This window comes from Megachile rotundata, chromosome 11 (assembly GCF_050947335.1).
Source record: "Megachile rotundata isolate GNS110a chromosome 11, iyMegRotu1, whole genome shotgun sequence".
NCBI lineage: Eukaryota > Metazoa > Arthropoda > Insecta > Hymenoptera > Megachilidae > Megachile > Megachile rotundata.
Window position 1 is genome coordinate 13,176,421 of NC_134993.1, and position 24,123 is coordinate 13,200,543.

The 24,123-nt window shown below is 40.3% G+C and overlaps 1 protein-coding gene across 1 annotated transcript in view; it reads left to right on the top strand.

The window, feature by feature from the left end:
- LOC100884089 (interleukin-1 receptor accessory protein-like 1-B) overlaps nucleotides 1–24,123 on the top strand; it is a 115,906-nt gene that overhangs the window by 53,939 nt on the left and 37,844 nt on the right. Inside the window, exons 2-3 of the mRNA XM_076536876.1 lie at nucleotides 13,821–14,002; nucleotides 23,090–23,303. Of these exons, the coding sequence (XP_076392991.1) occupies nucleotides 13,821–14,002; nucleotides 23,090–23,303 (396 nt within the window). The remainder of the gene's footprint in view (nucleotides 1–13,820; nucleotides 14,003–23,089; nucleotides 23,304–24,123) is intronic.

Here is a 24,123-nt window from a genome sequence, read left to right on the forward strand (position 1 = left end):
TCGAATTTATCGGTGTTGTTCGATGACCCTCTTTCGAACCTGGCTGACGCGTTCCATATGGATCATCCGCGTTATTAAGAATTTGTTCGGGTAGTTGGAAATACTTGTATTAACCCGGTGTCCTACGGTCGCTCGTCACGCACGCATATGTGGACTCGTGTTCTCATCGCGGTTGAATTTTGCGTTCCAACTACAGGATCGTAAAACCCAGCTTTGACTTTCTTTACTAATTTTGATATCGTAGGAATTATTTATGTTTAGCTGGAAAATTGTATAAATTGTGTAGCTATGACTAAAGTATTGAATTGAATTGTTAAATATGTACAAGCTTGCATTAAGAATCCTCCATATTCAAGAGCTAAATACTTGATTGGAATGTCCTCGTGTAAGCACTTAACCGGCAAAGTTAAAAGAAGAAAATACTCAAGAGGCGAATTAGCGAGCGTATCGCAACTCGAACGGTTCCGTTATCGAAGGAACAGAATTCGTACATCAAGTCCTCCCTCGTACCGTCGTTGTTTGTTTCGGTCACGCAATTAGTATGGTCCGCGACGATAGTGAATCTTCTTTTCTTTTCGTTCCTTTTCTGCTTCTTTCAGCGCAGAAATCTCTGGCCTCCTAATGGACCGGAAAGTGGACGAGGTTTCCTTCCAACCTTTTTCTTTTTTCGCTTCGATCAAAGATTTTCGAAAAATCTCCACGAAAGTCTCGTTTTAGTTCGAAAGAAATATTTCGACCACCCTCTCGAAATTATACACCGGTTTCGATGGCTGAATACCTGTAACCGATATTTTCTTGTCCACACATAATTGCCTGTGGTAACCATCTTCCAGATACTGCAGAGTACTAGAGGACAGATATTTAATACGCTCTTCTGTAACTTGTAATTATTAATTATGTTTACTGATTTATAGCGTGGGGCGTTAGTTGTTGACTTGTTCTGGTGATGCGTGCTTTGAAATTATGATAGAAAGTGGACGAGTAGTTTGATATTTTAAGAATTGAACAAGAGAACTACTACTTGGAAATTAAGAATTAAACAAGAAAAGAATGTACTGATACTTTGAAATTAAGAATACAATATTAAAATGTACAAGTTCGTCAACAGCATAAAATTAACAGCATAAAAATTAATGTCCAAGTATTTTGAAATTAAAAATGACATAGAGTAATGCATATAGTATACTTGCGAAATTAAAAATAAATTAGAAAGACAATATACAATTGCAATAAAATTAAAAATGACATAGAGTAATGCATATAGTATACTTGCGAAATTAAAAATAAATTACAAAGACAATATACAAATGCAATGAAATTAAAAATGACATACTGCGCATACGCTTGGCAATAAAAAATAAATTACAAAAATAATGGTACAAGTAGCCTGAAATTAAAAATGACGTACAATAACGCATACGCACTCAGCAACGAGAAGTAATATACATACTTTGAAATTAAAACTAAAACAGTAAAACACAGCGAAATGAAAATTAAGGCAGGAAAATAAAGAAGCAAGAAACGTAATTAAATACTCGCGTTAATTTTTAATCTCCGTAAAATCAACACGGATCTCGAAAAAAGCGCTTCGTTAAATTTTGTAATCTGAAATAATTAATGGCTCGGTTGAAGTAAATTATGTTAACTTTATATCGTCATTTTATGGCAGAAATTCTTGGCTTCTCTTTTACGATATTTTGAGTACGATGTTCTTGAAAGGAAGGAAAAAAGGAAGTTATGGAGAGAATACTTAGTGACTTATTTTTAGGGGTTGGAGAATTTAGGAGTTTGGGAGTGTAGGAATTTGGGAATCTGGGGATTTGGGGATGTGGAGTTTTGGGAATTTGGGGATTTGGGGATGTGGAGTTTTGGGGATGTGGAGTTTTGGGAATTTGGGGATTTGGGGATGTGGAGTTTTGGGGATGTGGAGTTTTGGGAATTTGGGGATTTGGGGATGTGGAGTTTTGGGGATGTGGAGTTTTGGGAATTTGGGGATTTGGGGATGTGGAGATTTGAACATGTGGAGATTTGGAGATGTGGAGATTTCGACATGTGGAGATTTGGGGATGTGGAGTTTTGGGAATTTGGGGATTTGGGGATGTGGAGATTTGAACATGTGGAGTTTGGGACATGTGGAGATTTGGAGATGTGGAGATTTCGACATGTGGAGATTTGGGGATGTGGAGTTTTGGGAATTTGGAGTTTTGGGGATGTGGAGATTTGAACATGTGGAGTTTGGGACATGTGGAGATTTGGAGATGTGGAGATTTCGACATGTGGAGGTTTGGAGATGTGGAGATTTGGGGATGTGGAGTTTTGGGAATTTGGGGATTTGGGGATGTGAAGTTTTGGGGATGTAGAGTTTTGGAGATGTGGAGTTCTGGAAATGTAGAAATTTGGAAACTTCACAAGTGTAGTACGTAAAAATTTGCAAACTTAATAATTTAGGAATCTATACCCAAGAGTTTAGCCGATGGCTTTCTAAATATTTGGGAATTTGCACCTAGAGATGTAAGTTCTAACGTAAGGAAGATGGCCGTAAAAAACAAGATGGCCGTAAAGTGCGCCCCTATGCCATTAGCACTCCATCCTAACGCTTCCTTAATCCCAGCGAATCAACTGCTGTTCAAATCGAAGCCAAGTCCCGGAAAATCGGATGAACGCGTCGCAGTTCGAAATATGGCGACAGAGAGGTTGCTTTCACCGTGAAAGAAAGATGGACGAGCGGCCATCGTCGTATTTCACCAGCAGAGAAACGTCGATGGCGTTCCCGAGCGAGTCAATTATTCTCGGATTTGAAAAGCGGAAACGTCGCGAAATCCGACGTTGCGTTGCCAGTCATCCTGATGATCGAATCGTTCATCTTTTTCGCTTCCGACAAGCCATAAATTAACATCCACCGCTTGTTTGAACCTTTCGAATTATTCCAACGAAACTTTAACCAACATCAGTTCTGGATAACAAATAAATGTGTCAAAATTTAACTTTAAATAGTTTATTACACGACTCTGGTTCTTAAGATATAATAAGATAAATATATGTAACGTAATAAGATAAATATGAACATGGTACTTGTAGGAACTCGGTAGATTCGTCACAGTCGAAGCGTGGCTCATCAAAATATGGCTCCATAAAATTCTTTGCGGTCGAAAGTATTTTTGCAGTCGGCAAACTTGGTCGAAACGTTTGACAATTTTTTCAGAAATTATCTTTCCACCGTTAACTGTTACTATCGGCATCGCGTTTACGTCGTGTAACACTACAGATTTAATTTTAGGAAAATACCTATTCAACTTGTATTAAATACGACGGTGACCCTTCGAGAGGGTCGAAAGAGAAAGAAAGTCACGTGAATTTTTTATTCAGCTAACTATGCAAATCGTAATCGAACTCTAAGTTGTAGCACATTAATTCGAGGAAGACAGTCGAAGCGCGAGTGCGCGAGGTGTCAGGCTCGTGAAAATGCAAGGGGTGAAAATTATCGTACTGCTCGAACCTGGAGCATTACGGTATAAGGATCCATTGATACGGAACGGCGTCGATACGCAAACATACTGTTCGCCGTGGAGCCCTGGATACTTGACCCTCCGCACTCGAAAGGCGATTTCATTTAATACAATTTCAAATATCTTTGTCACGGCGACGATTAGACGCGAGGATTCCCAACTGTATCTTAGAAATTTCACTGCAAACTAGTTTTCCCATGAACGACTGTACGAGGGTCGTTTCACGTTTTGCTGGCTGTATTTTTGTGACGAGGGAGAAGTTTTGGGAATTGTTTCGATGAGGGAATTGATAGTAAATATTGCGTACTTAGTTAAAATTTCCTACTGTTTCAGTGAGGTAGTGTGAACCTAAGTGTACGTGACTACACATAGTAAATATTGTGTGGATATTTTTGGTAAGATTTGTTGCAGCACCCAACGTGTTAATAATGAACCTAATTGTAAGTGTATGATCTACACATAGTACATATTGTTTACATATTTTTGGTAAGATTGAAGCAGCAGTGTTAATAATGCACCTAAGTGCATTACAATCTCGACAAGTTAAACAAAATGGCCGTGCGACTAGAGCTTAAGAGCTTCTGCTCTTAGGGAAGCAATTAGCATCGCGAATCGAATATAACGATCCATATATCCAATTAAAAGAAAGGTCCCTTGGAAAAGGACTAAGATATCGATTCCAGCTTTGATCTTCGTAACCAAAGAGAGTCTCGATTCTTTTTTTCCAACCGATCGCAGATCCTGAAAAGCAGGCTACCTTTGATCTCCCCGTGAAAAGGAAAAAGGAGGTCGAAAGGCTCGATGCATCGTAAATCGCGTATCGATTACGTTCGAAACTGCAATTCGGTTAATCGGCATCCTCGAAACAGTCGCCCTTTGACAACGTGCTTAGAATAAAAGTTGCAAAGGTCGTTAACGAACCGCTGCACGGTCTAATCGGCAACGCTCTCCCGTTTTACGCGTTTGTGAGCTCTCGCTTTGATTAGCACTGGTTCTCTCTAATGTATGGAAAACGAGTGGAAAGGCGCGGAACGAAAAATCGCCATGAAAACCGAAATCACTCTCGACCTTTATAATTACTCGCTTTTTAATTCGGATCTGATACTGTTATTTCGGAGAACCGTCGATCCTCGAAATTCTCTTTCCCTGGTATTTCTCTATCGAATTCTATTTGTTTTATTGTTTGCATCAGGTATGCTGGTGGATTTGATTAAAAAATATTTGTTACAAATTACTGTGGAATTTGTATGATGTTCAAATGTAAAAGCAATTTATGGGATGTGATACTAGAGGCAAATTTTCTTTGTTTTCCTATCTGTAAACAATTATTCCTCAGAACATAGATATTATACTTGGAATTAATTGTCATGTGTGCAAGATGAACTGCATGCAAATTTTCCTTGTTTTCCTATCTGTACATAACTGTTCTTCAAATTGTCATAAATTGCTGTATACATAATTCTAACTAAATTCTAAAAAAAGCATCAAATCAATCTTATAGTCCAAAGACCTAAGTAGAAGCATGTGAACTTCCTTAATCTTGTAAAGATATGAATTACTGTAAATAACTATACGATATCTATATGATTAACTATATGATAACTGTATTATAGATCGTACTACAATATAACAGAAAACGTTTTAAGTTATTTCTCTAACAGAAAGAAGAGCCCTGCTCGCGTCATCAATTCCGTGAAACGAGCACATTGGAAGAAAGGGTACACCGGTCGGATTTAAATTCTAGCGAGTCAAATAGGCGACTCGTTAAGCTGTCGAAAGCAGTGGAATCGGGAATCGATAGGCAGATGTCGAATCCCCTTTGGATTCTGCATGGGAAATTGGTGATGACAGGGTCATGAATGCGCGTGCGTTAATGTAACGCGATTAAGCGCGAGAAATTGCGGGAAAAACAATCGGTCTGCTATTTCACTGGCGATTTACGACAGCGATAATTTACTGCTTTGGATATTGGAATTAGGGAATCTAGGGATTTATGAGGGTTGAAATTGGGGAATCTAGGGACTTAGGGACGTAAGAATATTCGAATCTAGGGATTTGGGAATCTAGGGAATTTGCAAAGGTAGAAATGTAGGAATCTAGGGATTTGTTTCATCTAGAGATTTCGGAATCTAGGGAATTTTGGGAATCTAAGAATTTTGGGATTTGGCGATTTTTGAAATGCAGTGAATTTTAGATCTAGGGATTTTTGGAATCTATTTAATTTTAGATCTAGGGATTTTGGAATATAGGAATCTTTGAATGTGGGGATTTTGGGAATCTAGGCAATTTTAGATCTAGGGATTTTGGAATATAGGAATTTTGGAAATCTAGGAATTTTTGAATCTAGGGATTTTTGGAATCTAGGCAATTTTAGATCTAGGGATTTTGGAATATAGGAATTTTGGAAATCTAGGAATTTTTGAATCTAGGGATTTTTGGAATCTATTCAATTTTAGATCTAGGGATTTTGGAATATAGGAATCTTTGAATGTGGGGATTTTGGGAATCTAGGCAATTTTAGATCTAGGGATTTTGGAATATAGGAATTTTGGAAATCTAAGAATTCTTTAATCTAGGGATTTTGGAAATCTAGGCAATTTTAGATCTAGAGATTTTGGAATATAGAAATTTTGGAAATCTAGGGATTTTAGTAATCTATGGGTTTTTGAATCTAGACATTTCGGAATCTAGGGATTTTGGAATCTAGGCACTATTGTATCTAAGGATTTTGGAAATCTAGAGACAGAAACTCCTTACACAATTTTACAAATTCAAAATACAAAATAACTGACCATCACATAAAAATAATTCCACTATAGAAGAACGCAATTGCACAGCGTACAGCTCTATGAAACTTTACACCGAACTCTCAAGAAAAGTGCAAAATAGCTTAATTCGCTATAGCGAAGTCTAACAGCTGTAGAACAGCTATAGAAGTCTCAGTCGTGTGAACGGTTTCCGTAGGATCCCCGGTCTTCTGGGAAGATTGCAACCGCGCAATCGATTGTTAGCAACGTAAAAAATTAAGAATAAGAGTAAGCGTTGACGATTCGAAAGGGAGACAAAGCTTCGGATCGATCGAGAGGGTGAAGTTTCCTGGAAGAGCGACGTGACGCGAGCCGACGCGACGAACAAATGTCGTGGAAACGTCGTACGTGGTCGCGGAGCGGCATCAGCGCTTCGTTTTTCCCCTCTAATCGCTTCTGCGAACAGAAAAGTGGAAGATTGCTCGGCTCGCGATCGATTCGTACCACTGATTCCCTACGTAATCGGTGTATCCTGTCCGCAACGTTGCTCTAGCTTGCAATTTGTCGGGAGAGTTGTTTTTCCTCTTCGTTCGAGCGCTTATCTAGAAATTATACCTTACTCGCTTCCCAAAACACTGTGTCCTCAAAATTCTGGACAAAATAACGAAATTCTACAGTTACAAAATATGGAGGTTCTTACATCTTTAAATTCTCTAATTTCTGAATAACTAAATCGCTACATTTCTGAATTCATATTCTCATATCGAGCAGTGTTTATGCATTATAATAGAGTCAGCCATTTTGTATCCAAAATTCACAAAGTAATTATACAGCCTTCTTCCTTGGACCTCAAGCTTTAATTTCATGTATCATAAGTGCTACTTTGTGGTACTTTTATGTCATCAATTATTTATCAAACTTTAAACCTTCTGAAATGGAGCAGTGCTTACGTATTATAACAGAGAGTCAGCCATTTTGTACCCAAAATTCACAAAGCAATTATACAGCCTTCTTTCTTGGACCTCAAGCTTTAATTTCATGTATCATAAGCGCTACTTTGTGATACTTTTATGTCATCAAATATTTATCAAACTTTAACTATTCTAAAATGGAGCAGTGCTTACGTATTATAACAGAGAATCCGCCATTTTGTATCTAAAATTCACAAAGCAATTATACAGCCTTCTTCCTTGGACTTCAAGCTTTAATTTCATGTATCATAAGCACTACTTTGTTATACTTTTATGTCATCAATTATTTATCAAACTTTAAACATTCTGAATGGAGCAGTGCTTATGTATTATAACAGAGAATCCGCCATTTTGTGTCTAAAATCCACAAAGTAATTATACAGCCTTCTTCCTTGGACTTCAAGCTTTAATTTCATGTATCATAAGCACTACTTTGTGATACTTTTATGTCATCAATTATTTATCAAACTTTAAACATTCTAAAATCCAGCAGTGCTTATGTATTATAATAAAGAGTCAGCCATTTTGTATCTAAAATCCACAAAGTAATTATACAGCCTTCTTCCTTGGACTTCAAGCTTTAATTTCATGTATCATAAGTGCTACTTTGTTATACTTTTATGTCATCAATTATTTATCAAACTTTAACTATTCTGAAATGGATCAGTGCTTATGTATTATAACAAAGAGTCAGCCATTTTGTGTCTAAAATCCACAAAGTAATTATACAGCCTTCTTCCTTGGACTTCAAGCTTTAATTTCATGTATCATAAGCGCTACTTTGTGATACTTTTATGTCATCAATTATTTATCAAACTTTAAACATTCTAAAATCCAGCAGTGTTAATATTACCTATGGTCCGCCATTTTGTACTTAAATCTGATCTATTGTATCAAACTTCAATCTCATCTATCATATCAGACATCTAAAAATCGAACTCCAATTATAATACGCTATCACTGACGATTAATTATATTTTATTCACAATAAAAATGATTATGCAGCCACGTTTGAACTATTAGCCCAAAATTGATATACCATAAGTGACATCGATCGCGGGTACCATCAGCCATTTTGTGTTCCAAGTGTTAATCAACGACGCACTCTACTAGCATAATGTATGAAAGTTTTCACCGTGCAATATTCGGAAATTACCATGTTGCGATATATTATACCCTTTATACGTTCTCATTAAATTGCGAGCATCGACCGTTCCTTTCATGTTATCGAACTGTCTTTCCAAATTAAACAAGATTTAATGTAACTCTTGAGTGACAGTAACTATTACAGGTGTACTGTAACTTGTAATATTACAGATGTAACTGTAACTTAAAATTAATTATTACCTTGTAATTTAATACATGTACAATTAATAGATTTAAAATTGTAAATTTAGTTCCAGTCATTTTAAATGAAATAACTTTCTATGTGAAACTTTCTTATAGAAAAAGCCTTACGACCATTTTGCGCAAAAAGAGGAGTTCGATGACAAGATGGCGGTATGCCGGACGCGGCCATTCACGGTCCGATTTTAATAACTGTCGCTCCACGATAGCCGAACAAAATTACCACGCTTCGTCGATTATTCGGCGACGTTCTTGCTCACGAGATCAATAGCACCGACGGGAAATTATTCCGCGAAGCTCCGAGAAACCATTTCCATGGAAAATGGGACAGAAGGGACGCGATTTCTGTAACGAGCAACGCGTCAACGACGCGACCGTGTAAATCGTGCAGCTCTTCAACCTTTCGACAATTCCTCTTCAATTTCATTTATTTTTTCACTCATTCCATATTTTTTTGCACTATAAATGATGAATTACTTTTCTTCGTGCATTCTAATTGATTGCAATTTTGTAAATTAATGGACAATCGTAGATTAACAATCACTCAAGCGGTTTTGAAGAAGAAAAAATAATTACATTAGGAAGAAGCCATAATTTCGTGAGTGTCTGTTTTATTCTCTTCATAATTTCATCTGTTATTCTCTTATTTAATAATATGAAAAATAAAAGTTATTAAATAGAAGTTGCATTTCAAGTGTTGAACATATCCAAGGTAAAAGTTTTGAAAAAGAAAGCATTCGGAAAGAGTTCGATACATGGAGTTCGAACCCGTGTATCAGATCACCGGGAACTTTCATAGCGAACTAATAGAATGATCGAAACTTTCCTCGAGTTACTCTCTCTTTGCGGAGTATTTTCGACGAACGCGTACAATTGCTACAGAAACAAGTGGATGCGATTAAGACTCGTTCCGCAGAGTTTGCGGCAACTTTTCTCGGAATCCAGTCTTTTCCTTCGGCGGCAGAATTTCAGCGCTAATTCGATTCGCCCACGTTCGGCCGCTTTTCCGCCATTTTCGCGCCGCTCGCCACCTTTCTCGAAATTGAAAAGCGCCTCGATTCAATTTCTACCGGTCGTCGCTTCGAAGACTTGCCGATACCGGAACTTCTTTGTTTCGCGGTGTCTACGTTTTCCAGAGGGAAAAAGGCAGAAATTCGAGGGGACGTGTCTGGAATTCGAACTGTGGCTTAGAAATGGCACGGTGGTCCACTTCGTCTGAGGCGAACATGTCCCTACTTTATTTAGGTATAATTGATGTGTTACGGGTTGGAGGAGATCCAAAGTAAAATTGTGATTTCTAACTGCATTTTAATCAAACATAATATTTCCGCTTTTCAAGGTTGGTGATATCTTCAAACCTTTCATGTCGCAAATATCTCCAAACTTTTCATTATATTTTATTGCATCTTTTGGTGGTGCAACTTTGTGACGAACAATTCTATATTACTATAATAAGGTGCCAACTGGTATATGTACCGATGTCGACCCACGAGTTGAGACCCAACAAGCCTATCCCTTCCACTTACATTTCGGCAAATAAGAATAATGACAACAAGTAATTCGCGCTATCGTTTGCCCGTCATTTTCGCCCAATTCGAGCCAATACCGAAAATACGTGCGAGTCTAGACATTTCTCTTCCGACCAATTGGGTCCTTCCAAACCTGGCTCAGCCTCGCGCCAATTCCTGCCGCGACTACGGTATGTACCGTAGACAACCCTGTTCCTGGCGCGTAGGAGCCAGGTTTAAGGGACGCCACCGTAGAACAGTCCCATGTCGCGTTCCGACGTTCGCTACTCGAAACGTTTCACTGTCTTGTTCTTTCGCTCGATCGTGCCGATACCGGCGAAAATCTGAGCATTTTTCTATTCCGATCGGAGCCGTCCGAACACCTGGCACTCGCCGACTCACGGTACAACTCGTGTGGATGGTCGTCGCTTGGGTCCCGGCCATATAAACGGAGGAGCGATTTCGGAGGATCGATGTTACGACACCGGTAGCTAAATCCCTAGATTCCGAAATTTCTACATGTCTATAGCGTTGGATGTCCATATTCTTAAATTTGTAGATCTCTAAATTCCTGTAGATCAATACCTATACCCAGATCTCGATATCCCATGATCAATACCTAAACTACTAAACTCTTATCGAACAGCAAATCTTTGCTAGCGTAACTTTGTGACTTTCGCGGAATAAGTCAATTTATTATTAACAAAATTTTTTGAAAATCGAATCAAAGTCGCACCTGTGTCAGACCTGAGTGCGTTACGAATACGTTATGAGTGCGTCATTGGTGCGTCACGAATGCATTAGGAGTGTGTCGTAGTGCGTCACGAATGCATTAAGAGTGCGTCGTGGGTACGTCCCGAATGCATTACGAGTGCGTCATAGGTGCGTCGAGAATGCGTTGAGTGCGTCATTGGTGCGTCACGACTAAGCCAGTATTGCTTTATCGGTGCGTCACGAATGCATTAGGAGTGCGTCATGGGTGCGTTGAGTATGCGTTGAGTGCGTCATCAGTGCGTCACGAGTAATCCAATGGTGCGTCATGGGTGCGTCCCAGGTCTATTGCGGGTGCGTCAGGGATGCGTTGAGTGCGTCATGGGTGCGTAAAGAATGCGTTGAGTGCGTCAAGAATGTATTGAATGCGTCATGGGTGCGTCAAGTATGCGTTGAGTGCGTCATGGGTGCGTCAAGAATGTATTGAAAGCGTCATGGGTGTATCGAGAATGCGTTGAGTGCGTCAAAAATGCATTGAATGTGTCATGGGTGCGTTAGGGATGCGTTGAGTGCGTCATGGGTGCGTCGAGTGCGTCATCGGTGCATCACAAGTGCGTCGCCAGTCAGATCCCACATTACAGAGTGCTTGAACTCCTTTTAATCGATAAAATATCAATCCACTAATCAGCTAAAGAATTAACAACAAAATTTCTTAAAAATGAAACGAAACTCCAACAGCTCTACCTGCATCCAACTCATCGGTCGACATCGGTACTTCGTGTCCAACACGATACTCCTTTATTGGACCAAGCGACGCGTTAACGACATAATGGAGCATACGTTCGTGCGAATAGACGAGCACGAATTTTCTCGCGGACCTGCAGACGTAAGCTCGTCGATAACCAATGATCGCCGATCGTTTCTCGGAATCTGCAGGATCAATTATCTCCGCAAACGTAGCCCCGCGATCTATATTTTCCGACCGACCGCTCGTTAACCGATATTACGTTCGTTTTCGGACCAGAATCGTTCAGTTAATTTTCCTGGAAAGCCTGTTTGACGCCAACTCCGATGACGCTATGCTCGTTGTTCTTGGAAACCGTGCGACCGAACGCGCCGGCCTGGAAAATTGATTTGTCCAGAGCGTGGGCAACCCCGCATAAACGCATTCAGATATTTCGAACGACTGCTTTTTTTGGGGGCCTTTGATTTGATGGATGGTTCTCTCGTTGGAGATGTTACTTTAATATTGATCTTTAACGTGGGTTAGTGAATTGAGAATTAGTCGAACTTTTTGTTGGATAGTATATTTAATAATTTTTGTTTTTAATTGGTAATATTTCTGCGATGTTTACTGCGATCGTTATTTGTAATTGCAAGTGATGCGAGTATTTTCAGTTGTGTAAATAAAGAATGTGGGTTGGGGATTTGTTTAAGCATCATCTATATGTGACGCGGCAGCTGAAGTGTCTGATCAAATTACCGAGCTATCGAATCCCTGAATTCCGAAACCCTCGGATCCTCAAATAACAGCTTTAGGTCCCTGAATCTTCGAATTTCCAATTTGCTAACATCTCAGTTCCTACATCTCTAAATTTCTAAGTTTCCAAATGCCTATATTACCCTTCTTGCGAAACCCTAAATTTCAAACTCAGAAAAGCCTGCATCATAAAACAGCAAATGCTGAAACATCCAAATACCCGAAAGGAAGTTAGTCGAACGTCGGCTCGTAAAGAAGCCGCGAACATAGTTGTAAATTGTCCAGAACTCGCGTGCGTCCACGATATTACGGGACGCGATTTTTCGCTAGGATATCGCGGAATTACACGGTACGGAAGCACCGGGTGCTTCCTTAGATCGATCGGACCCCATCGTTATCGCCACGATTTACGCTCTGATTATGGAAATGATCGAGCGCTGGCTCTGCCAGTACGATACGATGTCCTTCCTCGCTGTTCACAGCATCGCGGCACGTTTCTCGCGTTCCCTTGGCTATTCGTCCCACGGGAACGCCCCGTACTCAACACGCGTAATTTCGATTCGCAATTTCCACTCGTTTGCCGGAAAAACGAGCTCCGTTCTCGTTCGCGGAGAAGAAATCGTTGTCGGGAATCGCGAAAACCCGCGACCGGGATTTAATCGCTTCACCTGAAAACGAGGAGGCACATGGCTTCCTGGAACGGGATACTTAAGGCGTTAAAATATCGAGGCAGATTATAAACTCTGACAAGTTTCTAGGGAGTCTTAATTCTTTACTCAACTTACAATTTTCCAATCAATTACGATGTTGAGTAAAGAAAGTTCAAAGTTAGGGTTTTACGATGCTGTAGTTGGAACGCAAAATTCAACTGCGATGAGAACACGAGTCCACATATGTGTGCGTGACGAGTGACCGTAGGACACCGGGTTAATACAAGTATTTCCAACTACCCGAACAAATTCTTAATAACGCGGTGATCCATATGGAACGCGTCAGCCAGGTTCGAAAGAGGGTCATCGAACAACGCCGATAAATTCGATAGAAATATTTGTATCCGTGTTTGGTCCTCGCATATTACAGCGAGATGGTACAAGTTTCTAGCGAGTTACGTTTTTTCGTTCCAACTTTCAAACGAATTGTTTACCCCAGCAGCAACGAGACCTCGGAGTCGTTACATTCTATCGAGTACTTTTTGATTGTTAGTCGCGTCTGGTCGGAAGCTAACCTTAGCAGCGGAGTATTTGTTCGCAGTTTTCTATTCGTGTCTATTGCTTGGGTCACTCGCGGAGGACCCTTGATACGTCGCGTTTCCATCTCCGGGCAAATTCTAGCTGAACGAAGAGAAAATCAGAAACTACCTCGTCACAAAAATTGTACACCTGGCAAAACGTAAAATGACTTGTACAGTCGTTCATGGGAAAACTAGTTTGAAGTGAAATTTCTAAGTTAGAATGCACGTTGAGGATTTTCAGTCCATATCCTAATGATACATTTAAGAAATCGCCAATTGGTAAGACTAATTACTAATTGTATTGGGCTTTGTGTTGCAGGTACAAGGATAACAGGCCTTATCCTTGGCCAGGTGGCGACAGTCACTTCATCCTGTATCCAGAAAGCGCGAACCAGACGATTTACGCGCAGAAGGTGAGAGCGTCGGATGCTGGACGATATTCCTGTCGAGCGAGGAACGACACGACCATCCTCGAAGGAGATATCACTCTGGCTGTTCTCGGTAAGTTGCCTCAATATTTATATAAAATTAATTAGTTGGTTCCTGGCCATGACGCACTTGTGACGAACCGATGACTTACTCTTAACGCGTCGATGACGCACCCTTGACGTACCAAAGTTGCACTCGACGCACCCTTGACGCACTCATGACGCACCAGGAATGCAATCTTGACGCACAAGGGACGTACTCATAACGTACTACTGACGCACCCTTGACACACCAAGAATGTACTCATGACGCACCCTTGACGCACTCATGACGCACCAGGAACGCTCTCTTGACGCACAAGGGACGTACTCATGACGCACTACTGACGCACCAGGTCGCATTCATGACGCATCCTTGACACACCAAGAATGTACTAATGACGCATCCTTGACCTACCAGTGACGCACTCATTATGCACCCTTGACGCACTCATGACGCACCAAGAACGCACTCATGTAGCGTCAGGAACGCACTCATGACGCACCCTTGACGCGCCAATGATGTACTCATGACACACTCTTGACGCACCAGAGATGCAACCTTGACGCACCAATGATGTACTCATGACACACTCTTAACGCACCAGAGATGCAACCTTGACGCACGAGTGATGTACTCATGACACACTCTTGACGCACCAGAGATGCAACCTTGACGCATCAATGACGCACTCATGACGCAGTGTTCACGAAATAAATATATGTATATATGGTAATCAACATATTCAGTAATAATTTTGATATAAAAGAATTTTCCATATATGACATAAAAGTGAATATAGCCATATAGCCATAAAAGTGAAATTGTCATAAATGGTACTTCGATGGTCAAGGATTATAATGTGTACTTGACTTTTTATCTCTACGAAAATCAATGTATATTTAAAAAAAAAGCACTTCAATAAGTAGTGTAATTTATTGTATCCTCGCGTTGAGGTATAATTACAAACGACGCAACCGTCCAGAAAATTGTAGGTTAAGGGCTTAAAATTCGTCGACAAAATCGACGCGGAAAATAACGAAGAGACGAGAGAAACGCAAATGAATCGAGACTTCTCGATATGGGGACAAGAGATCTGATCGTAGAGCAAATACTTGATCCCTCTTCGCTGACGTTCGTTTTAATAATGCAAAGCTCGTCGTTTCGAGTTCCCTTCGGTTCCGATTTACCGGTTTATTTCAGACCCGCTCGCTTTGATTTCCTTCGAATATTATACGAAGACGGAATCTTCTGTGAAGTTCGGAAAAACTTCGAAGTATAATTCCTTTTATGATCTACTTCTTAGGTCTTTACGGTCTTTAAGTAAGTATTAAGTAAGTATTGTAAGGGAATTGTAATTACTTTTAGTACAAAATGGAGTTCTTTTTTGGATGAAGTTTTCGATGAAGAAATTTCTGAAGTAAATTGTTCTTTTTATGGTGAAAGTAGTGAGGGAATTAATCTGCAAAGATTTTGTGAAATTTAACTGATTTAATACGAGAAAATATAGATGTGTTACTGAGAAATATTAATTGGAAATTCTCTAGTGGATGTGCGGGTTTAAAGTATTTGTCGGCCGCCATGTTTGTTCTCTCTGCGCATGCGCATTCACCATGTCGTAATACCTGCGCGATTCGCTTACCTTGAATCAGAATTTGATTAATTTTATTATTACAAGCCTTGTATTAAACGAACTAGTAATCAACAAGTTTTCGAAATCGATTTCTTCGACTTTTCCAACCATATACCCTATAAAATATTCACAAGTACAGTATTCTCTCCGTAAATGTTAAAACTTCGGATCTCGATTGTAACATTTATGGAATAGGTACTACATTCTTTGTAGCGAGCCGAACATAGAAAAAGACAAAGAGGGACTGAGGTTCGACAAACGTGAAAGACTCGTGCGTGTTCTGTCTTTTAAATTCAAAAATCAAAATTCTTTATTTTTGCTTTTCGCGAATGAAGCTTTGATTATCGTATTCGTCTCGTTTTTGTGATTAAAATGCTACCAAACACGGTATAGTTAAAATCATAGTTACTTGTATAGCAAGCCGTTAGGAGGAATTCTCTGCCGTAAATGTAAAGTTTGCCGTAAGTGTGAAAGCCCGAAACTTTTATGGCTTGCTACATAAGTGATTACGATCGTGATCATATCGCGTTTGGTGTCATTTTAATCAGAAAAACGAGACAAAGATGGTAAAAGTTCCATTGACGAAAAAGCAAAAATAAAGAATTTTGATTTTTGAATTTAAAAGACAGAACACGCACGAGTCTTTCGTGTTTGCTGAACGCTTCAACCTTCTGCCTCTCTTTCTTTCCCATTCGCCGTCCTCTTTCATGTTAAAAACTTGAATCACTCGTTACACACGCAATTGTTAACGTAATTATATCGTGTATGGTGTCATTTTAATCGGGAAAACTAGACAAATACGACAGTAAAAGTTTCATGAAAAAATAGTAAGAAATAAGAAAGTTGCAATCTTTCCTTTGCTTGTATGTGTCTCGCCGATATTCGATCCTCGTCGTTTCAACGACTGATCGTGTTTCTTGACTGATTTCGAGGGGATCCCCCCAGTAGTGAAGATAAAATTTTAACATTTACGGTAGAAATCTTTTCAACATTTACGGAGAGAATACTGTATTAACAAATACAGAAAGCCGAAACTCTCTGTGTACTTTTACTTCCCGCATAACATTTTACTGTAATAATAACGCGCAACTTTAGAGTACACATCGAACTCCGAAAATTTGCAAGTTCACAGTATCGGGTTTCGAGAGTTCATCAACCATCCCATAATTCGCGATCGTTATCGTGCGAAACGAATGGGCCGAAACTTGGCCAACGATCAGTTTCGTAAACCCTATCTAGATCGATAGGACCAGGAAAATTGGCCAGGTAATTCTCCGTTACAGGAATGATTTAGCGATGCGTGACGAATCGATTTTTTCTTGGAAATTAAACGGAAAGGACAGAAGGGTTATCGGTGCGGATGCGCGCGGCGTGCATCGAGATAAGTCGACGCGGAAGCGCGCGTATCGCGTCGCTTTACTTTCGTGGAATCTCGATTAGTCTTTTCCTCGTAGCCGATTACCGGACGATTAAACCTTCGGTTTTTCGTCGAACTTGCCCTTAGAGTGAAAGGCTTCCAAGATTACGTTTCGCTTGAAACGTGGGACTTTTTACGTGTAGCAACATGTGGGGACATTACATGCATACATGACTTACACTTCCATTCAGTATTTAGTTTGTGTACTTCCCACATTCTTTCGTATCTTAAATGCAAAACGCAAACGTATGTTAACGCGCAATGTACTCATGCAGGTCTTTCGAAATATTTTGCACTTCTCACCTCGTGTATTCATATAAAATATTATGTGACTTAATATTCATATAAAAGTACAATTAATCAAAATTTTATTTATACTTGTGTATTGAAACTTTCCTCTATTATTACTGTTTCTATATACATTTTAATTGGAGACTTAATTATAAGCTTGTAATAAAAAAGAAAAAATAAAAAGTATGAATAGAAACACTTCGGGAGTCTGGAACGGTACTGCGCATGCGCGAGATGGCTGCAGCGCGGACCTGCGCTAAATACAATTTAAAATAACAAAAGTTTTTACGCAAACCCACAAGTATTTTGTTAATATGATCCATACATTGAAATATCCTTCTTTCTACTGCTGTCTTTATATATTTTAACTCGGGACTTAATTATAAGCTTGTAATTAAAAAGAAAAATGAAATGTAAGTATAGAAGCGGTACGAGAGTCAGGAAGGGTACTGCGCATGCGCGAGATGGCTGCAGCGCGGACCTGCGCTAAATACAATTTAAAATAACAAAAGTTTCTACACAAACCCGCAAGTATTTTACTAATATTATCCTTACATTGAAGCTTTCTTCTCTTCCTAAAATATTTTCTGTATATTTTGTCAATTTAAATTGCTTAAATACTTAATTGTTCCTTAATTGTTTTCCAAATTGCACTCCTACAAAACGTATATATGTTAAACGTAAAAATAAGCAATTTTTATATTAACACCACTTGTACATCGAAACCTTCTCACCTCTTTAGAACCTCCTCCACATATTTGCTCCATAAATTAACCTTTTCCATATATTAAAAATAAATTAAAAATGAAATTAACTGCAGTAAAGCTACAAGCGTCGCGCGCATGCGCAGACCGCCGCGCAATATTCAAACCCCTCGAACGCACATACGTTCAACCTTCGTTAGAAGAGGGTTGAAGCGACACGGGAGGGTGAGTTACGAGCAATAGCTCAGGGCTAAGTGCTCGAAGAGCGGTTGCGTGGCCCATGCATTAAGTAAACGCGTACCAGCTCGAGAGGAGTCTGCGAGCAACGATGCTACCAGTAATGCAATTAGCTGATGCATCTCTCCTCGGCTATTTCTGCCGGTCGAACTCTGCCCTGGCTCGGTTTCGCCTTTTACCATTCGTACAAATGGGGAAACTATATTTAACAGTTGACGGACAAGCTTCGCGCTTTGCTGACGTCTTTTAAATTGACATGTGTTTTATTCCTTGACGATATTTTTGGGAGTTTCGGGGAATTTAGATATTTCGTGAAGTGGAACCTGATGGAATTTGTTCGTTTTGACGGACTTTGCAGGTTAAGAGAAAATTTAATATATTCTTTATCAAATTATTTTTAAAGCTTAGTTTATTGGGATATTTTGTGAAGTGGAACTTGATGGAGTTAATTTGTTTTGGTTCTGTTTTTGAGGTACAAACTTAACTGGGCAGGCTAAAAGAAAATTTCACATATTCTTTATCAAATTATTTTTAAAACTTAGTTTAGGAAATTCAAAGCTTCCCAATTTGCAAATCTCCAAATTCTCAAACTCATGAATTTCTATATACCGTACCATCGTTCCAGCAACCCGCAATTTTCCTACGTTAACCCGAAATTATTATCGCAAGAGAGAAAAGTTTCGCGAGCAGCGTCCGTGACGGCCGACACACGTTACTGCGCTGTTCTTACGCACCGGCGGGCAATAAGTTTGCCCTAGACCGCGATTCCGTGGATAATAAACGATATTCTCGTGGATCGATCGCGAGGGCCGGCAGTGGGTCATCGGTGTCGGCCACTCCTACGTCTTTCTGTCCCTGATTCTGTTCTTTAAAAAAATGGAAAAGAACTATGGACTAAGCCTATGCAATCTTTATTTGTGTAGTAATATAGAGTTTTGTCTGATGTATCCACTAATAGAGAGTGTTGTCTGTGAACCTATGTATGCATATGTGTGTGCATGTATGAGATGTGCATATGTGTATGTATGCATGTGTGTGTGCATGCATGAGAACATGTGCATATGTGTATGTATGTATGTGTATGCATGTATGAGAGTATATGTCTGTGTGTACATGTATAAGATTATGTACATGTGTGTGTGTATGAATGAGAGTATGTATATGTGTGTGCATGTATGAGAGTATGTGATTGCATGTATGAAAGTATGTATATGTGTGTGCATGTATGAGAGTATGTGATTGCATGTATGAAAGTATGTATATATGTGTGCATGTATGAGAGTATATGTATGTGTGTGTATGTGAGTGTGTAATAGCATGTATGAAAGTATGTATACACATATGTGTGCATGTATGAGAGTATATGTATGTGTGTGCATGTGTGCATGTATGAGAGTATGTGTATACAGCATATGTGTTCTATTATGTTTCACTGTGTTTATACATCACATATGTAACATTGCAGAATAATTTAAAAACTGCTAACTTCAAACGATCCTATTAAATGAAATGGCGATTTGAAGTAGCCCATCGCGGTCCAAAAGCGTTGTACAAGTAACTAAACGCGGTGACCGAAGGGTTCGACAGTTTTATTACCATCATTCGTTCCCTTCGTTTCACGATGTAAAGCGGGGAGAGAACATTTCGATCAACCGTGAAGAGACTCTTGTTCCCCTACAGAAAGTCGATCGGAAAACGAATCCCCGCCGAGCTACCTCGAAGCGTTTCCTCGGAACGCAAAGGATTCCTTTCCGGATCGCGAAACAAGAAAAGAGCTCGGAATTGGAAATGTTCCGAGATTTTCGCGACCGTCGTAGGATCGTGTCGTAACTAAGAACGTTCGACAATCCGCGGTTTCTAGGAAGGTCTTGCGATTTCGCGACGGAAACGCACGAGGAGCAACTTCTCGAGGAAGACTTCCAAGAATCCCGGCGAAGAAAGGGCACGCGATTCCTTTCGCGGTTTTAACAGGGCTTCTCGGAATCGCGCGTGGGTAGCTTTATTCAAATACTTGTACTCCTCTCTGCTCCTCTTCTCTTTCCCCGGTTCCGAAGGGAAATCGATGAACACGGAAGCAAGGGCGGAGGAGACGGTGGCTCTCGAGAGGTAATAACTCGGAAACTGTGGCCTCCGTTTTATTCTAACGCCTGACACTCGACCGTCACGTTCACGCTTTTCCACGGGCTTAAGATTTCCATTAATCTCCGAGAAAATCGGCTCTTCCGAGCGCCACGATAGCTACCTTCCTTATCCCGGGATTACGTTATTCCGATGGGGGACTCGACTTTTTATCCAACTCTTTCCGAGGCGTCGATACTTTTGCTAGTATTATTTTCTTAATCACAATTGACAGTAATCCTTAAGCAATAACTAATTATTGCTATAATGTAAAAACGAGTGAAAGTTAAACGCCAGTGCAAGTTACATGTCAGGCATTTTGTATTTAACTCTAAGGTGTTGAGAAGAGGACTCGGTAGCAGCGAGAAAGTAACGTCACGTGTCCCTCTATCGGCGAAAAAGAGAGACACAAAATAAGGGAATAGAAACCGTGCAATATTTGTATACATCCGTTATTTCCTCAACTTTCCTGCATCCCCTTATCCAGTTCCCCAGTTCAATTTTTGTATCAAAAGCCATCCTGAGAAATCTTGGATGCAGGAGACGAAGCGTCTCGACGCTCCCTCAGATCGCGTAGTCGCGAGCGCCGTGTCAAGGAACAGGTTGGTATTTCTTTCAAAGTTATTCAGCGCCGTCGTTGCATACGTGCCTGTGCGGAATTAATGAACGCGTTAGCACGCGGCGAAAATTCCGATTTTCTCCGCAGGCGTCTGATTACGAACGATCATTAATCCCGGCCGCGAAATGGACACGAAAATCGAGCGTTTCGTCGCCGCGTTCCGTGTAAATCGGACTCCGTAGTTCGCACGTTCTCGGATTAATTTGCACCGAAACCTCTGTGCACCTCGCACACGTAACGCGCGTCGTGCGTGACGCGATTCCACGCGTGTGTACGCAGTTGCATTTGCTCCTGTCAAACGATGCGTCCAGGATATTAAGCGGCGCGCGTAGCCATTTAATATACGCCAGCGCGTTTCCTCGCGCGGCGGAATCGCCTTCCGTTCGGTCGGTCAACGCGTGTTTTTAATAATAAAAACCTTATAACGAGAAGATCAACCTCTTTCGTCGTAACGAATTTAATATGGATTTCATCGACGAGCGATTTTTCCCATGCGTTCTCTAACGATCGCGGAGAAATCGCTCGGAAACAAACCGCTCGTGTGCATCGGCTCGTAAAGATGTATCGGTGATGAATCTACTGCAGTCTCGATATAAGTCAAGGGTCAGTAAACTCTCTGATAAATCGAATCGAAAACTGTTGATACAGATGATTAGAGATTAGCTACTTTAACTTTTTATTTTATTTTATTTAGTTTTGATATGGCGTCCTCTTGTGTCGCGTACACTTTCACATATATCATGTAGATCATTTTTAATTGCGTCTTTTACACTATTTTTACTGGTAGCATGTATATTACTGTCACTACGATCGTGTATATCATTTTCACTTATATCGTGTAGACGACCTTCACTTGTAACGTGTACATCATTTTTATTTATGTATTATACCTCATTTTACCTTGTAACGTATAGGTAATGTCCACTTGTACAGTGTATATCGTTTTCACTTATATCGTGTACATTACTGTTACTTGTACAGTATACATCATTTTCACTTGTATGTAACACAACGTTGTCACTGGTATTGAAAGTATAATTTTCATCAGTGTTTTTCACTTGTATGGCGTAGATGTTTTTTGCTTGTATCTGAAACTAATGTAGATGTACGCTAATATAATCGAGAGTTCGGTACGCAAAAGGAACGCGAGAGCGAATCCGGTCCGGTCGTGGGTAATTAGCGAGCACCGAAGGAAACGAATGTTCGTAATTATTCCAACGAACGCAGCAGGACACGGTATTTTAAGTAGCACGAAGCGAAGAATGAATCGCGCGGGAAATGAAAATCGCTTTAATAACGCCACTCTCGTCTAACTGTAATCCAGCCATTAGGAGTTGTTCGCGTTTCCATGAAATACTTTCTGCTCGTTTGTTCCGGCTGGATACAAAAGGTTTCTCTCTATCCGCGTTCGTGTATCCCTGTTGCGTGGCTGTTCGCGAAGCGGGACAAAAGCCGCGAGGAATTGAAGAGTTTCGCGACGGTTCAAAGAAACTTTCCTCGACGCTTTCGAGTCTATTTCGACAGAAGTTCGAAAGGTCTTTTGCGGGGGAGAAATCGTGGAATCTATGGTCAAATCTAAGTCAACGGTTGCTTTTCGAAGGAGAAAGGCTAAATTAAGAACCATTGCGAAAATACTGGGATCGAATTAGGACGACGGTCACCGCTCCTAAAACCACGGATTAGGGGAGATACAATCGATAAAATACCCTGTACAGTCCACTGCAAATATTTCTGGAGAAGAGACAGGGTAGAAGGTGGATTTAGTCATACGTGAAAAGTTAAATTTTTCATGTGTAATTTAGCAACGTAGAAACTTGCAAATGTAGGGATTTAGTCTTCTGAATTTTGCGATATGAGAGCATATGGAAATTCAAGAACTTCAAACTAGAGAAATTTGAAAACCTAAAGTTTCAAAATCTGTTTACGCGTAAATTAAGAAAGTTGAAAATGAAAATACTTGCAAAGTATTTGCAAGCTTCGGGAATTTGGAAATATGAAAGTTTGCGAATAAAAAAAGTGGCGACGTGTTATCCGCGGGAAGGTTGCAGAGTGTACCGGAGGTTGTCAAATATTTTACGAGACGTTCGCCGTATGCTTTTAGGAGAGAAGTCCGGCGGATATACGGGTAAACCACTGCCGACGTACAAGCCAACCTCGCAATTGGTTCCCTTGGGAGGTGCAGCGAGATTGTTTTGCGAAGCTTACCTGGGAAAAGTCGAGCTTCCGGACGCGAAAAATTCGGTCACCTGGTCGAAAAGCGACAGCAACGTGACGTTACCGAGTCAAGGGAGGATCGCTCAGCACAGGGTATCTAGGTAAGTTAACCTACTACATTTATAAGTATTAGTTTTTACGGTTTCAATTCGACACATGACGCACTCAAACTGACATGTGACGCACTCAAATTCGATTTGATACGTGACGCACTTAAGTTGATGTGACGCACTCAAGTTGACATGTGACGCACTTGATTTGACACGTGACTCGCTCAAGTTAATATATGACGCACTCAAGTTGACATGTGACGCACTCAAGTTCGATTTGACACGTGACGCACTCAAGTTGACATGTGACGCACTCAAGTTTAATTTGACACGTGACGCACTCAAGTTGACATGTGACGCACTCAAGTTGACATGTGACGCACTCAAGTTTAATTTGACACGTGACGCACTCAAGTTGACATGTGACGCACTCAAGTTTAATTTGACACGCGACGCACTCAAGTTGACATGTGACGCACTCAAGTTCGATTTGACACGTGACGCACTCAAGTTGACATGTGACGCACTCAAGTTTAATTTGACACGTGACGCACTCAAGTTGACATGTGACGCACTCAAGTTCGATTTGACACGTGACGCATTGAATCCAACACGTGACGCACTCAACATGAGAGTCTCTATGGTGCAAAGTTGCAAGCACTATTTTCCGTTTGATACATGAAATAAAGAAGCTTGTGGATTCTCGAATACGAGATCGAAACGAGAGACTTGACTTAAATGAAAGTAAGCTTGATAGAAACGAAGGGACGACGCGTTACAACGGAGATGGAACGCGAACAGTATCGAACCATTAATTAAGGGACGTGCTCGATGGGGGAGTATCGGAATTTCTCTTTGATCCTAGAACGAG